We start from the raw sequence: 15,000 nt of genomic DNA, 5'->3' as shown, positions 1-15,000 counted from the left end.
TAATGAGGAGTATTAATCCACCACGTTAGACAGTAGAGACATCTTTATAATGAGGAGTATTAATCCACCACGTTAGACAGTAGAGCCATCTTTATAATGAGGAGTATTAATCCACCACGTTAGACAGTAGATACTAATATTATAATGAGGAGTATTAATCCACCACGTTAGACAGTAGAGACTAATATTATAATGAGGAGCATTAATCCACCACGTTAGACAGTAGAGACTAATATTATAATGAGGAGTATTAATCCACCACGTTAGACAGTAGAGACATCTTTATAATGAGGAGTATTAATCCACCACGTTAGACAGTAGAGACTAATATTATAATGAGGAGTAATAATCCACCACGTTAGACAGTAGAGACTAATATTATAATGAGGAGTATTAATCCACCACGTTAGACAGTAGAGACATCTTTATAATGAGGAGTATTAATCCACCACGTTAGACAGTAGAGACTAATATTATAATGAGGAGTATTAATCCACCACGTTAGACAGTAGAGACATCTTTATAATGAGGAGTATTAATCCACCACGTTAGACAGTAGAGACGAATATTATAATGAGGAGTATTAATCCACCACGTTAGACAGTAGAGACTAATATTATAATGAGGAGTATTAATCCACCACGTTAGACAGTAGAGACATCTTTATAATGAGGAGTGTTAATCCACCACGTTAGACAGTAGAGACTAATATTATAATGAGGAGTAGTAATCCACCACGTTAGACAGTAGAGACTAATATTATAATGAGGAGTATTAATCCACCACGTTAGACAGTAGAGACATCTTTATAATGAGGAGTATTAATCCACCACGTTGGACAGTAGAGACTAATATTATAATGAGGAGTATTAATCCACCACGTTAGACAGTAGAGACTAATATTATAATGAGGAGTATTAATCCACCACGTTAGACAGTAGAGACTAATATTATAATGAGGAGTATTAATCCACCACGTTAGACAGTAGAGACATCTTTATAATGAGGAGTATTAATCCACCACGTTAGACAGTAGAGACTAATATTATAATGAGGAGTATTAATCCACCACGTTAGACAGTAGAGACATCTTTATAATGAGGAGTATTAATCCACCACGTTAGACAGTAGAGACTAATATTATAATGAGGAGTATTAATCCACCACGTTAGACAGTAGAGACATCTTTATAATGAGGAGTAGTAATCCACCACGTTAGACAGTAGAGACTAATATTATAATGAGGAGTATTAATCCACCACGTTAGACAGTAGAGACATCTTTATAATGAGGAGTATTAATCCACCACGTTAGACAGTAGAGACTAATATTATAATGAGGAGTATTAATCCACCACGTTAGACAGTAGAGACTAATATTATAATGAGGAGTATTAATCCACCACGTTAGACAGTAGAGACTAATATTATAATGAGGAGTATTAATCCACCACGTTAGACAGTAGAGACATCTTTATAATGAGGAGTATTAATCCACCACGTTAGACAGTAGAGACTAATATTATAATGAGGAGTATTAATCCACCACGTTAGACAGTAGAGACTAATATTATAATGAGGAGTATTAATCCACCACGTTAGACAGTAGAGACTAATATTATAATGAGGAGTATTAATCCACCACGTTAGACAGTAGAGACATCTTTATAATGAGGAGTATTAATCCACCACGTTAGACAGTAGAGACTAATATTATAATGAGGAGTATTAATCCACCACGTTAGACAGTAGAGACATCTTTATAATGAGGAGTGTTAATCCACCACGTTAGACAGTAGAGACTAATATTATAATGAGGAGTAGTAATCCACCACGTTAGACAGTAGAGACTAATATTATAATGAGGAGTATTAATCCACCACGTTAGACAGTAGAGACATCTTTATAATGAGGAGTATTAATCCACCACGTTAGACAGTAGAGACATCTTTATAATGAGGAGTATTAATCCACCACGTTAGACAGTAGAGACATCTTTATAATGAGGAGTATTAATCCACCACGTTAGACAGTAGAGACTAATATTATAATGAGGAGTATTAATCCACCACGTTAGACAGTGGAGACATCTTTATAATGAGGAGTATTAATCCACCACGTTAGACAGTAGAGACTAATATTATAATGAGGAGTATTAATCCACCACGTTAGACAGTAGAGACTAATATTATAATGAGGAGAATTAATCCACCACGTTAGACAGTAGAGACTAATATTATAATGAGGAGTAATAATCCACCACGTTAGACAGTAGAGACATCTTTATAATGAGGAGTATTAATCCACCACGTTAGACAGTAGAGACTAATATTATAATGAGGAGTATTAATCCACCACGTTAGACAGTAGAGACATCTTTATAATGAGGAGTGTTAATCCACCACGTTAGACAGTAGAGACTAATATTATAATGAGTAGCATTAATCCACCACGTTAGACAGTAGAGACTAATATTATAATGAGGAGTATTAATCCACCACGTTAGACAGTAGAGACATCTTTATAATGAGGAGTATTAATCCACCACGTTAGACAGTAGAGACTAATATTATAATGAGGAGTATTAATCCACCACGTTAGACAGTAGAGACATCTTTATAATGAGGAGTATTAATCCACCACGTTAGACAGTAGAGACTAATATTATAATGAGGAGTGTTAATCCACCACGTTAGACAGTAGAGACTAATATTATAATGAGGAGTATTAATCCACCACGTTAGACAGTAGAGACATCTTTATAATGAGGAGTATTAATCCACCACGTTAGACAGTAGAGACATCTTTATAATGAGGAGTATTAATCCACCACGTTAGACAGTAGAGACATCTTTATAATGAGGAGTATTAATCCACCACGTTAGACAGTAGAGACTAATATTATAATGAGGAGTAATAATCCACCACGTTAGACAGTAGAGACATCTTTATAATGAGGAGTATTAATCCACCACGTTAGACAGTAGAGACTAATATTATAATGCGGAGTATTAATCCACCACGTTAGACAGTAGAGACTAATATTATAATGAGGAGTATTAATCCACCACGTTAGACAGTAGAGACTAATATTATAATGAGGAGTATTAATCCACCACGTTAGACAGTAGAGACATCTTTATAATGAGGAGTATTAATCCACCACGTTAGACAGTAGAGACTAATATTATAATGAGGAGTATTAATCCACCACGTTAGACAGTAGATACATCTTTATAATGAGGAGTATTAATCCACCACGTTAGACAGTAGAGACTAATATTATAATGAGGAGTGTTAATCCACCACGTTAGACAGTAGAGACTAATATTATAATGAGGAGTATTAATCCACCACGTTAGACAGTAGAGACATCTTTATAATGAGGAGTATTAATCCACCACGTTAGACAGTAGAGACTAATATTATAATGAGGAGTATTAATCCACCACGTTAGACAGTAGAGACTAATATTATAATGAGGAGTATTAATCCACCACGTTAGACAGTAGAGACTAATATTATAATGAGGAGTATTAATCCACCACGTTAGACAGTAGAGACATCTTTATAATGAGGAGTATTAATCCGCCACGTTAGACAGTAGAGACTAATATTATAATGAGGAGCATTAATCCACCACGTTAGACAGTAGAGACTAATATTATAATGAGGAGTATTAATCCACCACGTTAGACAGTAGAGACATCTTTATAATGAGGAGTATTAATCCACCACGTTAGACAGTAGAGACTAATATTATAATGAGGAGTATTAATCCACCACGTTAGACAGTAGAGACTAATATTATAATGAGGAGTAATAATCCACCACGTTAGACAGTAGACATCTTTATAATGCGGAGTATTAATCCACCACGTTAGACAGTAGAGACTAATATTATAATGAGGAGTATTAATCCACCACGTTAGACAGTAGAGACATCTTTATAATGAGGAGTATTAATCCACCACGTTAGACAGTAGAGACTAATATTATAATGAGGAGTATTAATCCACCACGTTAGACAGTAGAGACTAATATTATAATGAGGAGTATTAATCCACCACGTTAGACAGTAGAGACAAATATTATAATGAGGAGTATTAATCCACCACGTTAGACAGTAGAGACATCTTTATAATGAGGAGTATTAATCCACCACGTTAGACAGTAGAGACTAATATTATAATGAGGAGTATTAATCCACCACGTTAGACAGTAGAGACTAATATTATAATGAGGAGTATTAATCCACCACGTTAGACAGTAGAGACTAATATTATAATGAGGAGTATTAATCCACCACGTTAGACAGTGGAGACATCTTTATAATGAGGAGTATTAATCCACCACGTTAGACAGTAGAGACTAATATTATAATGAGGAGTATTAATCGACCACGTTAGACAGTAGAGACTAATATTATAATGAGGAGTATTAATCCACCACGTTAGACAGTAGAGACTAATATTATAATGAGGAGTATTAATCCACCACGTTAGACAGTAGAGACATCTTTATAATGAGGAGTATTAATCCACCACGTTAGACAGTAGAGACTAATATTATAATGAGGAGTATTAATCCACCACGTTAGACAGTAGAGACTAATATTATAATGAGGAGTATTAATCCACCACGTTAGACAGTAGAGACTAATATTATAATGAGGAGTATTAATCCACCACGTTAGACAGTAGAGACTAATATTATAATGAGGAGTATTAATCCACCACGTTAGACAGTAGAGACTAATATTATAATGAGGAGTATTAATCCACCACGTTAGACAGTAGAGACTAATATTATAATGAGGAGTATTAATCCACCACGTTAGACAGTGGAGACATCTTTATAATGAGGAGTATTAATCCACCACGTTAGACAGTAGAGACATCTTTATAATGAGGAGTATTAATCCACCACGTTAGACAGTAGAGCCATCTTTATAATGAGGAGTATTAATCCACCACGTTAGACAGTAGAGACTAATATTATAATGAGGAGTATTAATCCACCACGTTAGACAGTAGAGACATCTTTATAATGAGGAGTATTAATCCACCACGTTAGACAGTAGAGACATCTTTATAATGAGGAGTATTAATCCACCACGTTAGACAGTAGAGACTAATATTATAATGAGGAGTATTAATCCACCACGTTAGACAGTAGAGACATCTTTATAATGAGGAGTAGTAATCCACCACGTTAGACAGTAGAGACATCTTTATAATGAGGAGTATTAATCCACCACGTTAGACAGTAGAGACTAATATTATAATGAGGAGTATTAATCCACCACGTTAGACAGTAGAGACTAATATTATAATGCGGAGTATTAATCCACCACGTTAGACAGTAGAGACTAATATTATAATGAGGAGTATTAATCCACCACGTTAGACAGTAGAGACTAATATTATAATGAGGAGTATTAATCCACCACGTTAGACAGTAGAGACATCTTTATAATGAGGAGTATTAATCCACCACGTTAGACAGTAGAGACTAATATTATAATGAGGAGTATTAATCCACCACGTTAGACAGTAGAGACTAATATTATAATGAGGAGTATTAATCCACCACGTTAGACAGTGGAGACTAATATTATAATGAGGAGTATTAATCCACCACGTTAGACAGTAGAGACATCTTTATAATGAGGAGTATTAATCCACCACGTTAGACAGTAGAGACATCTTTATAATGAGGAGTATTAATCCACCACGTTAGACAGTAGAGACTAATATTATAATGAGGAGTATTAATCGACCACGTTAGACAGTAGAGACTAATATTATAATGAGGAGTATTAATCCACCACGTTAGACAGTAGAGACTAATATTATAATGAGGAGTATTAATCCACCACGTTAGACAGTAGAGACTAATATTATAATGAGGAGTATTAATCCACCACGTTAGACAGTAGAGACATCTTTATAATGAGGAGTATTAATCCACCACGTTAGACAGTAGAGACTAATATTATAATGAGGAGTATTAATCCACCACGTTAGACAGTAGAGACTAATATTATAATGAGGAGTATTAATCCACCACGTTAGACAGTAGAGACTAATATTATAATGAGGAGTATTAATCCACCACGTTAGACAGTAGAGACTAATATTATAATGAGGAGTATTAATCCACCACGTTAGACAGTAGAGACTAATATTATAATGAGGAGTATTAATCCACCACGTTAGACAGTAGAGACTAATATTATAATGAGGAGTATTAATCCACCACGTTAGACAGTAGAGACATCTTTATAATGAGGAGTATTAATCCACCACGTTAGACAGTAGAGACAAATATTATAATGCGGAGTATTAATCCACCACGTTAGACAGTAGAGACATCTTTATAATGAGGAGTGTTAATCCACCACGTTAGACAGTAGAGACTAATATTATAATGAGGAGTATTAATCCACCACGTTAGACAGTAGAGACTAATATTATATTGAGGAGTATTAATCCACCACGTTAGACAGTAGAGACTAATATTATAATGAGGAGTATTAATCCACCACGTTAGACAGTAGAGACTAATATTATAATGAGGAGTATTAATCCACCACGTTAGACAGTAGAGACTAATATTATAATGAGGAGTATTAATCCACCACGTTAGACAGTAGAGACTAATATTATAATGAGGAGTATTAATCCACCACGTTAGACAGTAGAGACTAATATTATAATGAGGAGTATTAATCCACCACGTTAGACAGTAGAGACTAATATTATATTGAGGAGTATTAATCCACCACGTTAGACAGTAGAGACTAATATTATAATGAGGAGTATTAATCCACCACGTTAGACAGTAGAGACTAATATTATAATGAGGAGTATTAATTGTCTTTCTAATAATTAATATAATATAATTAATATAATTTATACTTATTTTCCACCATAATTGTCAAATAAATTCATTAAAAATCCTACAATGTGATTTTTTGGATTTTTCCCCCTCATTTTGTCTGTCATAGTTGAAGTGTACCTATGATGAAAATTACAGGCCTCTCTCATCTTTTTAAGTGGGAGAACTTGCACAATTGGTGGCTGACTAAATACCTTTTTGCCCCACTGTACTTACAATGACCCCAACGCACACACACACACACACACACACACCCACACACACACACACCCCAACACACACACACCCCAACACACACACACACACACACACGTGGACGTCATTGACGAGGTCTGAGAAATATTCTGTGTTTAATAAATTATTATTATTATTATTATTATTAAATGTCATTAAATGATTAAGCCGTGATGTGTCGTTGTCAGAGATAACTGAGGAACGAGGTTCCAGACTGACCTTTAGCCGACACAGCCCTGTGGCGTGATATGTCGTTGTCAGAGATAACTGAGGAACGAGGTTCCAGACTGACCTTTAGCCGACACAGCCCTGTGGCGTGATATGTCGTTGTCAGAGATAACTGAGGAACGAGGTTCCAGACTGACCTTTAGCCGACACAGCCCTGTGCCGTGTGGTTGAAAATAACCTGTTTATACTTAGCTATCTACTTTCCCTTCCTCGTCAATAAAACAATGAGATCAACGTCACTATCAGGTAGAGACTTAATCAACCATCCCTCATCCAGGTCTCTATCAGATAGAGACTTAATCAACCATCCCTCCCCCAGGTCTCTATCAGATAGAGACTTAATCAACCATCCCTCCCCCAGGTCTCCATCAGATAGAGACTTAATCTCCCCCCCCCCCCAGGTCTCTATCAGATAGAGACTTAATCAACCATCCCTCCCCCAGGTCTCTATCAGATAGAGACTTAATCAACCATCCCTCCCCCAGGTCTCTATTAGATAGAGACTTAATCAACCATCCCTCCCCCAGGTCTCTCTCTGTATCAGAAGGGAAGTGATCAGTGTTTCATCTCATTTCACACACACACACACACACACACACACACACACACACACACACACACCTCTGCTCTAAAAGTGTATCAGAGTTGAGTCAGATGTTTCCACTGTGGGCCTGAACCCCTTCTGTCTGTTCCAAGAATATTACTGTAACAAACTCACACAGACTTACTGAGATCTAGAACATGGTCAGTCTCAATGAGGTGTAGAACCGGGTCAGTCTCGATGAGGTGTAGAACACGGTCAGTCTCAATGAGGTGTAGAACCGGGTCAGTCTCGATGAGGTGTAGAACACAGTCAGTCTCAATGAGGTGTAGAACACGGTCAGTCTCAATGAGGTGTAGAACACGGTCAGTCTCGATGAGGTCTAGAACACGGTCAGTCTTGATGAGATCTAGAACACAGTCAGTCTTGATGAGATCTAGAACACAGTCAGTCTCGATTAAGTGTAGAACCCGGTCAGTCTCGATGAGGTCTAGAACCCGGTCAGTCTCGATGAGGTCTAGAACCGGGTCGGTATCGATGAGGTGTAGAACCCGATCGGTCTCGATGAGGTGTAGAACACGGTCAGTCTCGATGAGGTCTAGAACCGGGTCAGTCTCGATGAGGTCTAGAACACAGTCAGTCTGGATGAGATCTAGAACACAGTCAGTCTTGATGAGGTCTAGAACACAGTCAGTCTTGATGAGGTCTAGAACAAGGTCAGTCTTGATGAGGTTTAGAACACGGACAGTCTTGATGAGGTCTAGAACACGGACAGTCTTGATGAGGTCTAGAACACAGTCAGTCTTGATGAGGTCTAGAACAAGGTCAGTCTTGATGAGGTCTAGAACAAGGTCAGTCTTGATGAGGTCTAGAACAAGGTCAGTCTTGATGAGGTCTAGAACACAGTCAGTCTTGATGAGGTCTAGAACACAGTCAGTCTTGATGAGGTGTAGAACACAGTCAGTCTTGAGGTCTATAGAACACAGTCAGTCTTGATGAGGTCAAGAGCATGGTCAGTCAGAGCTTAACACACACACACACACACAGTCTTACTTAGGTCCAGAACATCGTCGGTCTTGATGAGGTCTTCAGAGCGAGTGAGAGGAAGCTGCGTCTCTGGTTCTCCCTGCAGCTGAAGAGATAGTGATCTCAGCATGAAGAACACGCGGATGGCCTGTAGAGGGAGAACAACATCGGTCACCAACATACGACACACAAAGTGGCTGGTTCAGTGTGTCTCACTTAGTACAGAACATCCCTCCCCAGGTCAGTAGGTACAGAACATCCCTCTCCAGGTCAGTAGGTGGTACAGAACATCCCTCCCCAGGTCAGTAGGTACAGAACATCCCTCCCCAGGTCAGTAGGTACAGAACATCCCTCTCCAGGTCAGTAGGTACAGAACATCCCTCCCCAGGTCAGTAGGTACAGAACATCCCTCCCCAGGTCAGTAGGTACAGAACATCCCTCCCCAGGTCAGTAGGTACAGAACATCCCTCCCCAGGTCAGTAGGTGGTACAGAACATCCCTCCCCAGGTCAGTAGGTACAGAACATCCCTCCCCAGGTCAGTAGGTGGTACAGAACATCCCTCCCCAGGTCAGTAGGTGGTACAGAACATCCCTCTCCAGGTCAGTAGGTACAGAACATCCCTCTCCAGGTCAGTAGGTACAGAACATCCCTCCCCAGGTCAGTAGGTGGTACAGAACATCCCTCCCCAGGTCAGTAGGTGGTATAGAACATCCCTCCCCAGGTCAGTAGGTGGTACAGCACATCCCTCCCCAGGTCAGTAGGTACAGAACATCCCTCCCCAGGTCAGTAGGTACAGAACATCCCTCCCCAGGTCAGTAGGTACAGAACATCCCTCACCAGGTCAGTAGGTGGTACAGAACATCCCTCCCCAGGTCAGTAGGTGGTACAGAACATCCCTCCCCAGGTCAGTAGGTGGTACAGACCATCCCTCCCCAGGTCAGTAGGTACAGACCATCCCTCCCGAGGTCAGTAGGTACAGACCATCCCTCCCGAGGTCAGTAGGTACAGACCATCCCTCCCGAGGTCAGTAGGTGGTACAGACCATCCCTCCCCAGGTCAGTAGGTATAGAACATCCCTCCCCAGGTCAGTAGGTGGTACAGACCATCCCTCCCCAGGTCAGTAGGTACAGAACATCCCTCCCCAGGTCAGTAGGTGGTACAGACCATCCCTCCCCAGGTCAGTAGGTATAGAACATCCCTCCCCAGGTCAGTAGGTGGTACAGACCATCCCTCCCCAGGTCAGTAGGTACAGAACACCCCTCCCCAGGTCAGTAGGTGGTACAGAACATCCCTCCCCAGGTCAGTAGGTACAGAACATCCCTCCCCGGGTCAGTAGGTGGTACAGAACATCCCTCTCCAGGTCAGGAGGTACAGAACATCCCTCTCCAGGTCAGGAGGTACAGCACATCCCTCCCCAGGTCAGTAGGTGGTACAGAACATCTCTCCCCAGGTCAGTAGGTACAGAACATCCCTCCCCAGGTCAGTAGGTGGTACAGAACATCCCTCCCCAGGTCAGTAGGTACAGAACATCCCTCCCCGGGTCAGTAGGTGGTACAGAACATCCCTCTCCAGGTCAGGAGGTACAGAACATCCCTCTCCGGGTCAGGAGGTACAGCACATCCCTCCCCAGGTCAGTAGGTGGTACAGAACATCTCTCCCCAGGTCAGTAGGTACAGAACATCCCTCCCCAGGTCAGTAGCTGGTACAGCACATCCCTCCCCAGGTCAGTAGGTACAGAACATCCCTCCCCAGGTCAGTAGCTGGTACAGCACATCCCTCCCCAGGTCAGTAGGTACAGAACATCCCTCCCCAGGTAAGTAGCTGGTACAGCACATCCCTCCCCAGGTCAGTAGGTACAGAACATCCCTCCCCAGGTCAGTAGTTACAGAACATCCCTCCCCAGGTCAGTAGGTACAGAACATCCCTCCCCAGGTCAGTAGGTACAGAACATCCCTCCCCAGGTCAGTAGGTACAGAACATCCCTCCCCAGGTCAGTAGGTACAGAACATCCCTCCCCAGGTCAGTAGGTACAGAACATCCCTCCCCAGGTCAGTAGGTACAGAACATCCCTCCCCAGGTCAGTAGGTACAGAACATCCCTCCCCAGGTCAGTAGGTACAGAACATCCCTCCCCAGGTCAGTAGGTACAGAACATCCCTCCCCAGGTCAGTAGGTACAGAACATCCCTCCCCAGGTCAGTAGGTACAGAACATCCCTCCCCAGGTCAGTAGGTGTGTCTCAGTGTGTGTGTATGTGTGTGTTACCCGTCTGGTCTTCTCTACTCCTCCACAGGGCAGTCTCTTAACGAAGTCTATTCCAGTCAGAGGAGTACCAGTAGGAGGAAGTAGAACGGACGCGTCCATCATCAGGTACTCCACGTTCAGGGGCTTACTCTGGAGACATTAAATACATTATCAGGGGCTTACTCTGGAGACACATTAAATGCATTATCAGGGGCTTACTCTGGAGAGACACATTAAATACATTATCAGGGGCTTACTCTGGAGACACATTAATACATTATCAGGGGCTTACTCTGGAGACATTAAATACATTATCAGGGGCTTACTCTGGAGACACATTAAATACATTATCAGGGGCTTACTCTGGAGACACATTAAATACATTATCAGGGGCTTACTCTGGAGACACATTAAATACATTATCAGGGGCTTACTCTGGAGACACATTAAATACATTATCAGGGGCTTACTCTGGAGACACATTAAATACATTATCAGGGGCTTACTCTGGAGACACATTAAATACATTATCAGGGGCTTACTCTGGAGACACATTACATACATTATCAGGGGCTTACTCTGGAGACACATTAAATACATTATCAGGGGCTTACTCTGGAGAGACACATTAAATACATTATCAGGGGCTTACTCTGGAGACACATTACATACATTATCAGGGGCTTACTCTGGAGACACATTAAATACATTATCAGGGGCTTACTCTGGAGAGACACATTAATACATTATCAGGGGCTTACTCTGGGGAGACATTAAATACATTATTAGGGGCTTACTCTGGAGACACATTAAATACATTATCAGGGGCTTACTCTGGAGAGACACATTAATACATTATCAGGGGCTTACTCTGGAGAGACACATTAAATACATTATCAGGGGCTTACTCTGGAGACATTAAATACATTATCAGGGGCTTACTCTGGAGACACATTAAATACATTATCAGGGGCTTACTCTGGAGACACATTAAATACATTATCAGGGGCTTACTCTGGAGAGACACATTAATACATTATCAGGGGCTTACTCTGGGGAGACATTAAATACATTATCAGGGGCTTACTCTGGAGAGACACATTAAATACATTATCAGGGGCTTACTCTGGAGACATTAAATACATTATCAGGGGCTTACTCTGGAGACACATTAAATACATTATCAGGGGCTTACTCTAGAGACACATTAAATACATTATCAGGGGCTTACTCTGGAGAGACACATTAATACATTATCAGGGGCTTACTCTGGGGAGACATTAAATACATTATCAGGGGCTTACTCTGGAGACACATTAATACATTATCAGGGGCTTACTCTGGAGACACATTAAATACATTATCAGGGGCTTACTCTGGAGAGACACATTAAATACATTATCAGGGGCTTACTCTGGAGACACATTAAATACATTATCAGGGGCTTACTCTGGAGAGACACATTAATACATTATCAGGGGCTTACTCTGGGGAGACATTAAATACATTATCAGGGGCTTACTCTGGAGACACATTAATACATTATCAGGGGCTTACTCTGGAGACACATTAAATACATTATCAGGGGCTTACTCTGGAGAGACACATTAAATACATTATCAGGGGCTTACTCTGGAGACATTAAATACATTATCAGGGGCTTACTCTGGAGACACATTAAATACATTATCAGGGGCTTACTCTGGAGACACATTAAATACATTATCAGGGGCTTACTCTGGAGAGACACATTAATACATTATCAGGGGCTTACTCTGGGGAGACATTAAATACATTATCAGGGGCTTACTCTGGAGAGACACATTAAATACATTATCAGGGGCTTACTCTGGAGACATTAAATACATTATCAGGGGCTTACTCTGGAGACACATTAAATACATTATCAGGGGCTTACTCTGGAGACACATTAAATACATTATCAGGGGCTTACTCTGGAGACACATTAAATACATTATCAGGGGCTTACTCTGGAGAGACACATTAATACATTATCAGGGGCTTACTCTGGGGAGACATTAAATACATTATCAGGGGCTTACTCGGGAGACACATTAATACATTATCAGGGGCTTACTCTGGAGACACATTAAATACATTATCAGGGGCTTACTCTGGAGAGACACATTAAATACATTATCAGGGGCTTACTCTGGAGACACATTAAATACATTATCAGGGGCTTACTCTGGAGAGACATATTAATACATTATCAGGGGCTTACTCTGGGGAGACATTAAATACATTATCAGGGGCTTACTCTGGAGACACATTAATACATTATCAGGGGCTTACTCTGGAGACACATTAAATACATTATCAGGGGCTTACTCTGGAGAGACACATTAAATACATTATCAGGGGCTTACTCTGGAGACACATTAAATACATTATCAGGGGCTTACTCTGGAGACATTAAATACATTATCAGGGGCTTACTCTGGAGACACATTAAATACATTATCAGGGGCTTACTCTGGAGAGACACATTAAATACATTATCAGGGGCTTACTCTGGAGAGACACATTAAATACATTATCAGGGGCTTACTCTGGAGAGACACATTAAATACATTATCAGGGGCTTACTCTGGAGACATTAAATACATTATCAGGGGCTTACTCTGGAGACACATTAAATACATTATCAGGGCTTACTCTGGAGACACATTAAATACATTATCAGGGGCTTACTCTGGAGAGACACATTAATACATTATCAGGGGCTTACTCTGGGGAGACATTAAATACATTATCAGGGGCTTACTCTGGAGAGACACATACATTATCAGGTACTCCACGTTCAGGGGGTTACTCTGAGTAAACCTTTGCTTAAGTGACTTGCTTAGTTAAATAAAGGTACAATTAAATAACACTTGTATGTTTTGGGAATGCTTATTATGAGTGTTTTTAACAGGCCACATAATAACTTGCTTCGTTGGTTTAGTCTGTTATTCAACAGACACTGGGAAATGAATTCACCTTTCAGCAGGACAATAACCTAAAACACCAAGACCAAACTTACACTGGGGCTGATTACCAAGACGACAGCGAATGTTCCTGATTGGCTGAGTTAAAGTTCTGACTTAAATCTACTTGTAAATGTACGGCGAGACCTGGAAATGGTTGTCTAGCAACGGATCAACAACCAACTGGACAGAGCTTGAATCATTTAGATAATAATAAATCATTCTTAAGAGACTTACCCAGAAACACTCAGAGCTCTTAGAGAATTACCCAGAAACACTCAGAGCTCTTAGAGAATTACCCAGAAACACTCACAGCTCTTAGAGAATTACCCAGAAACACTCACAGCTCTTAGAGAATTACCAAGAAACACTCAGAGCTCATAGAGAATTACCCAGAAACACTCACAGCTCTTAGAGAATTACCCAGAAACACTCAGAGCTCTTAGAGAATTACCCAGAAACACTCAGAGCTCTTAGAGAATTACCCAGAAACACTCACAGCTCTTAGAGAATTACCCAGAAACACTCACAGCTCTTAGAGAATTACCCAGAAACACTCACAGCTCTTAGAGAATTACCCAGAAACACTCACAGCGGAGTCTAATATCAATACCACCAACTACCACTTAAATACAAGGCGGTCCAAGCCTGGGATATACCTTCATTACCAAGGGGCTGTTACCGAGGCAGTCTAATATCAATACCACCAACTACCACTTAAATACAAGGCGGTCCAAGCCTGGGATATACCTTCATTACCAAGGGGCTGTTACCGAGGCAGTCTAAGCCTGGGATATACCTTCATTACCAAGGGGCTGTTACCGAGGCAGTCTAAG

The 15,000-nt window shown here is 40.6% G+C and overlaps 1 protein-coding gene across 1 annotated transcript in view; it reads right to left on the bottom strand.

Annotated features, from left to right (window-relative positions):
* The window catches only part of clec16a (C-type lectin domain containing 16A), a 95,032-nt gene that overhangs the window by 19,166 nt on the left and 60,866 nt on the right, over positions 1 to 15,000 (bottom strand). Inside the window, 2 exon segments of the mRNA XM_031820316.1 lie at positions 8,959 to 9,079; positions 11,196 to 11,324. Of these exon segments, the coding sequence (XP_031676176.1) occupies positions 8,959 to 9,079; positions 11,196 to 11,324 (250 nt within the window).

This window comes from Oncorhynchus kisutch, unplaced genomic scaffold (assembly GCF_002021735.2).
Source record: "Oncorhynchus kisutch isolate 150728-3 unplaced genomic scaffold, Okis_V2 scaffold3238, whole genome shotgun sequence".
Lineage (NCBI taxonomy): Eukaryota > Metazoa > Chordata > Actinopteri > Salmoniformes > Salmonidae > Oncorhynchus > Oncorhynchus kisutch.
This window is presented reverse-complemented; position numbering and strand designations above follow the sequence as displayed.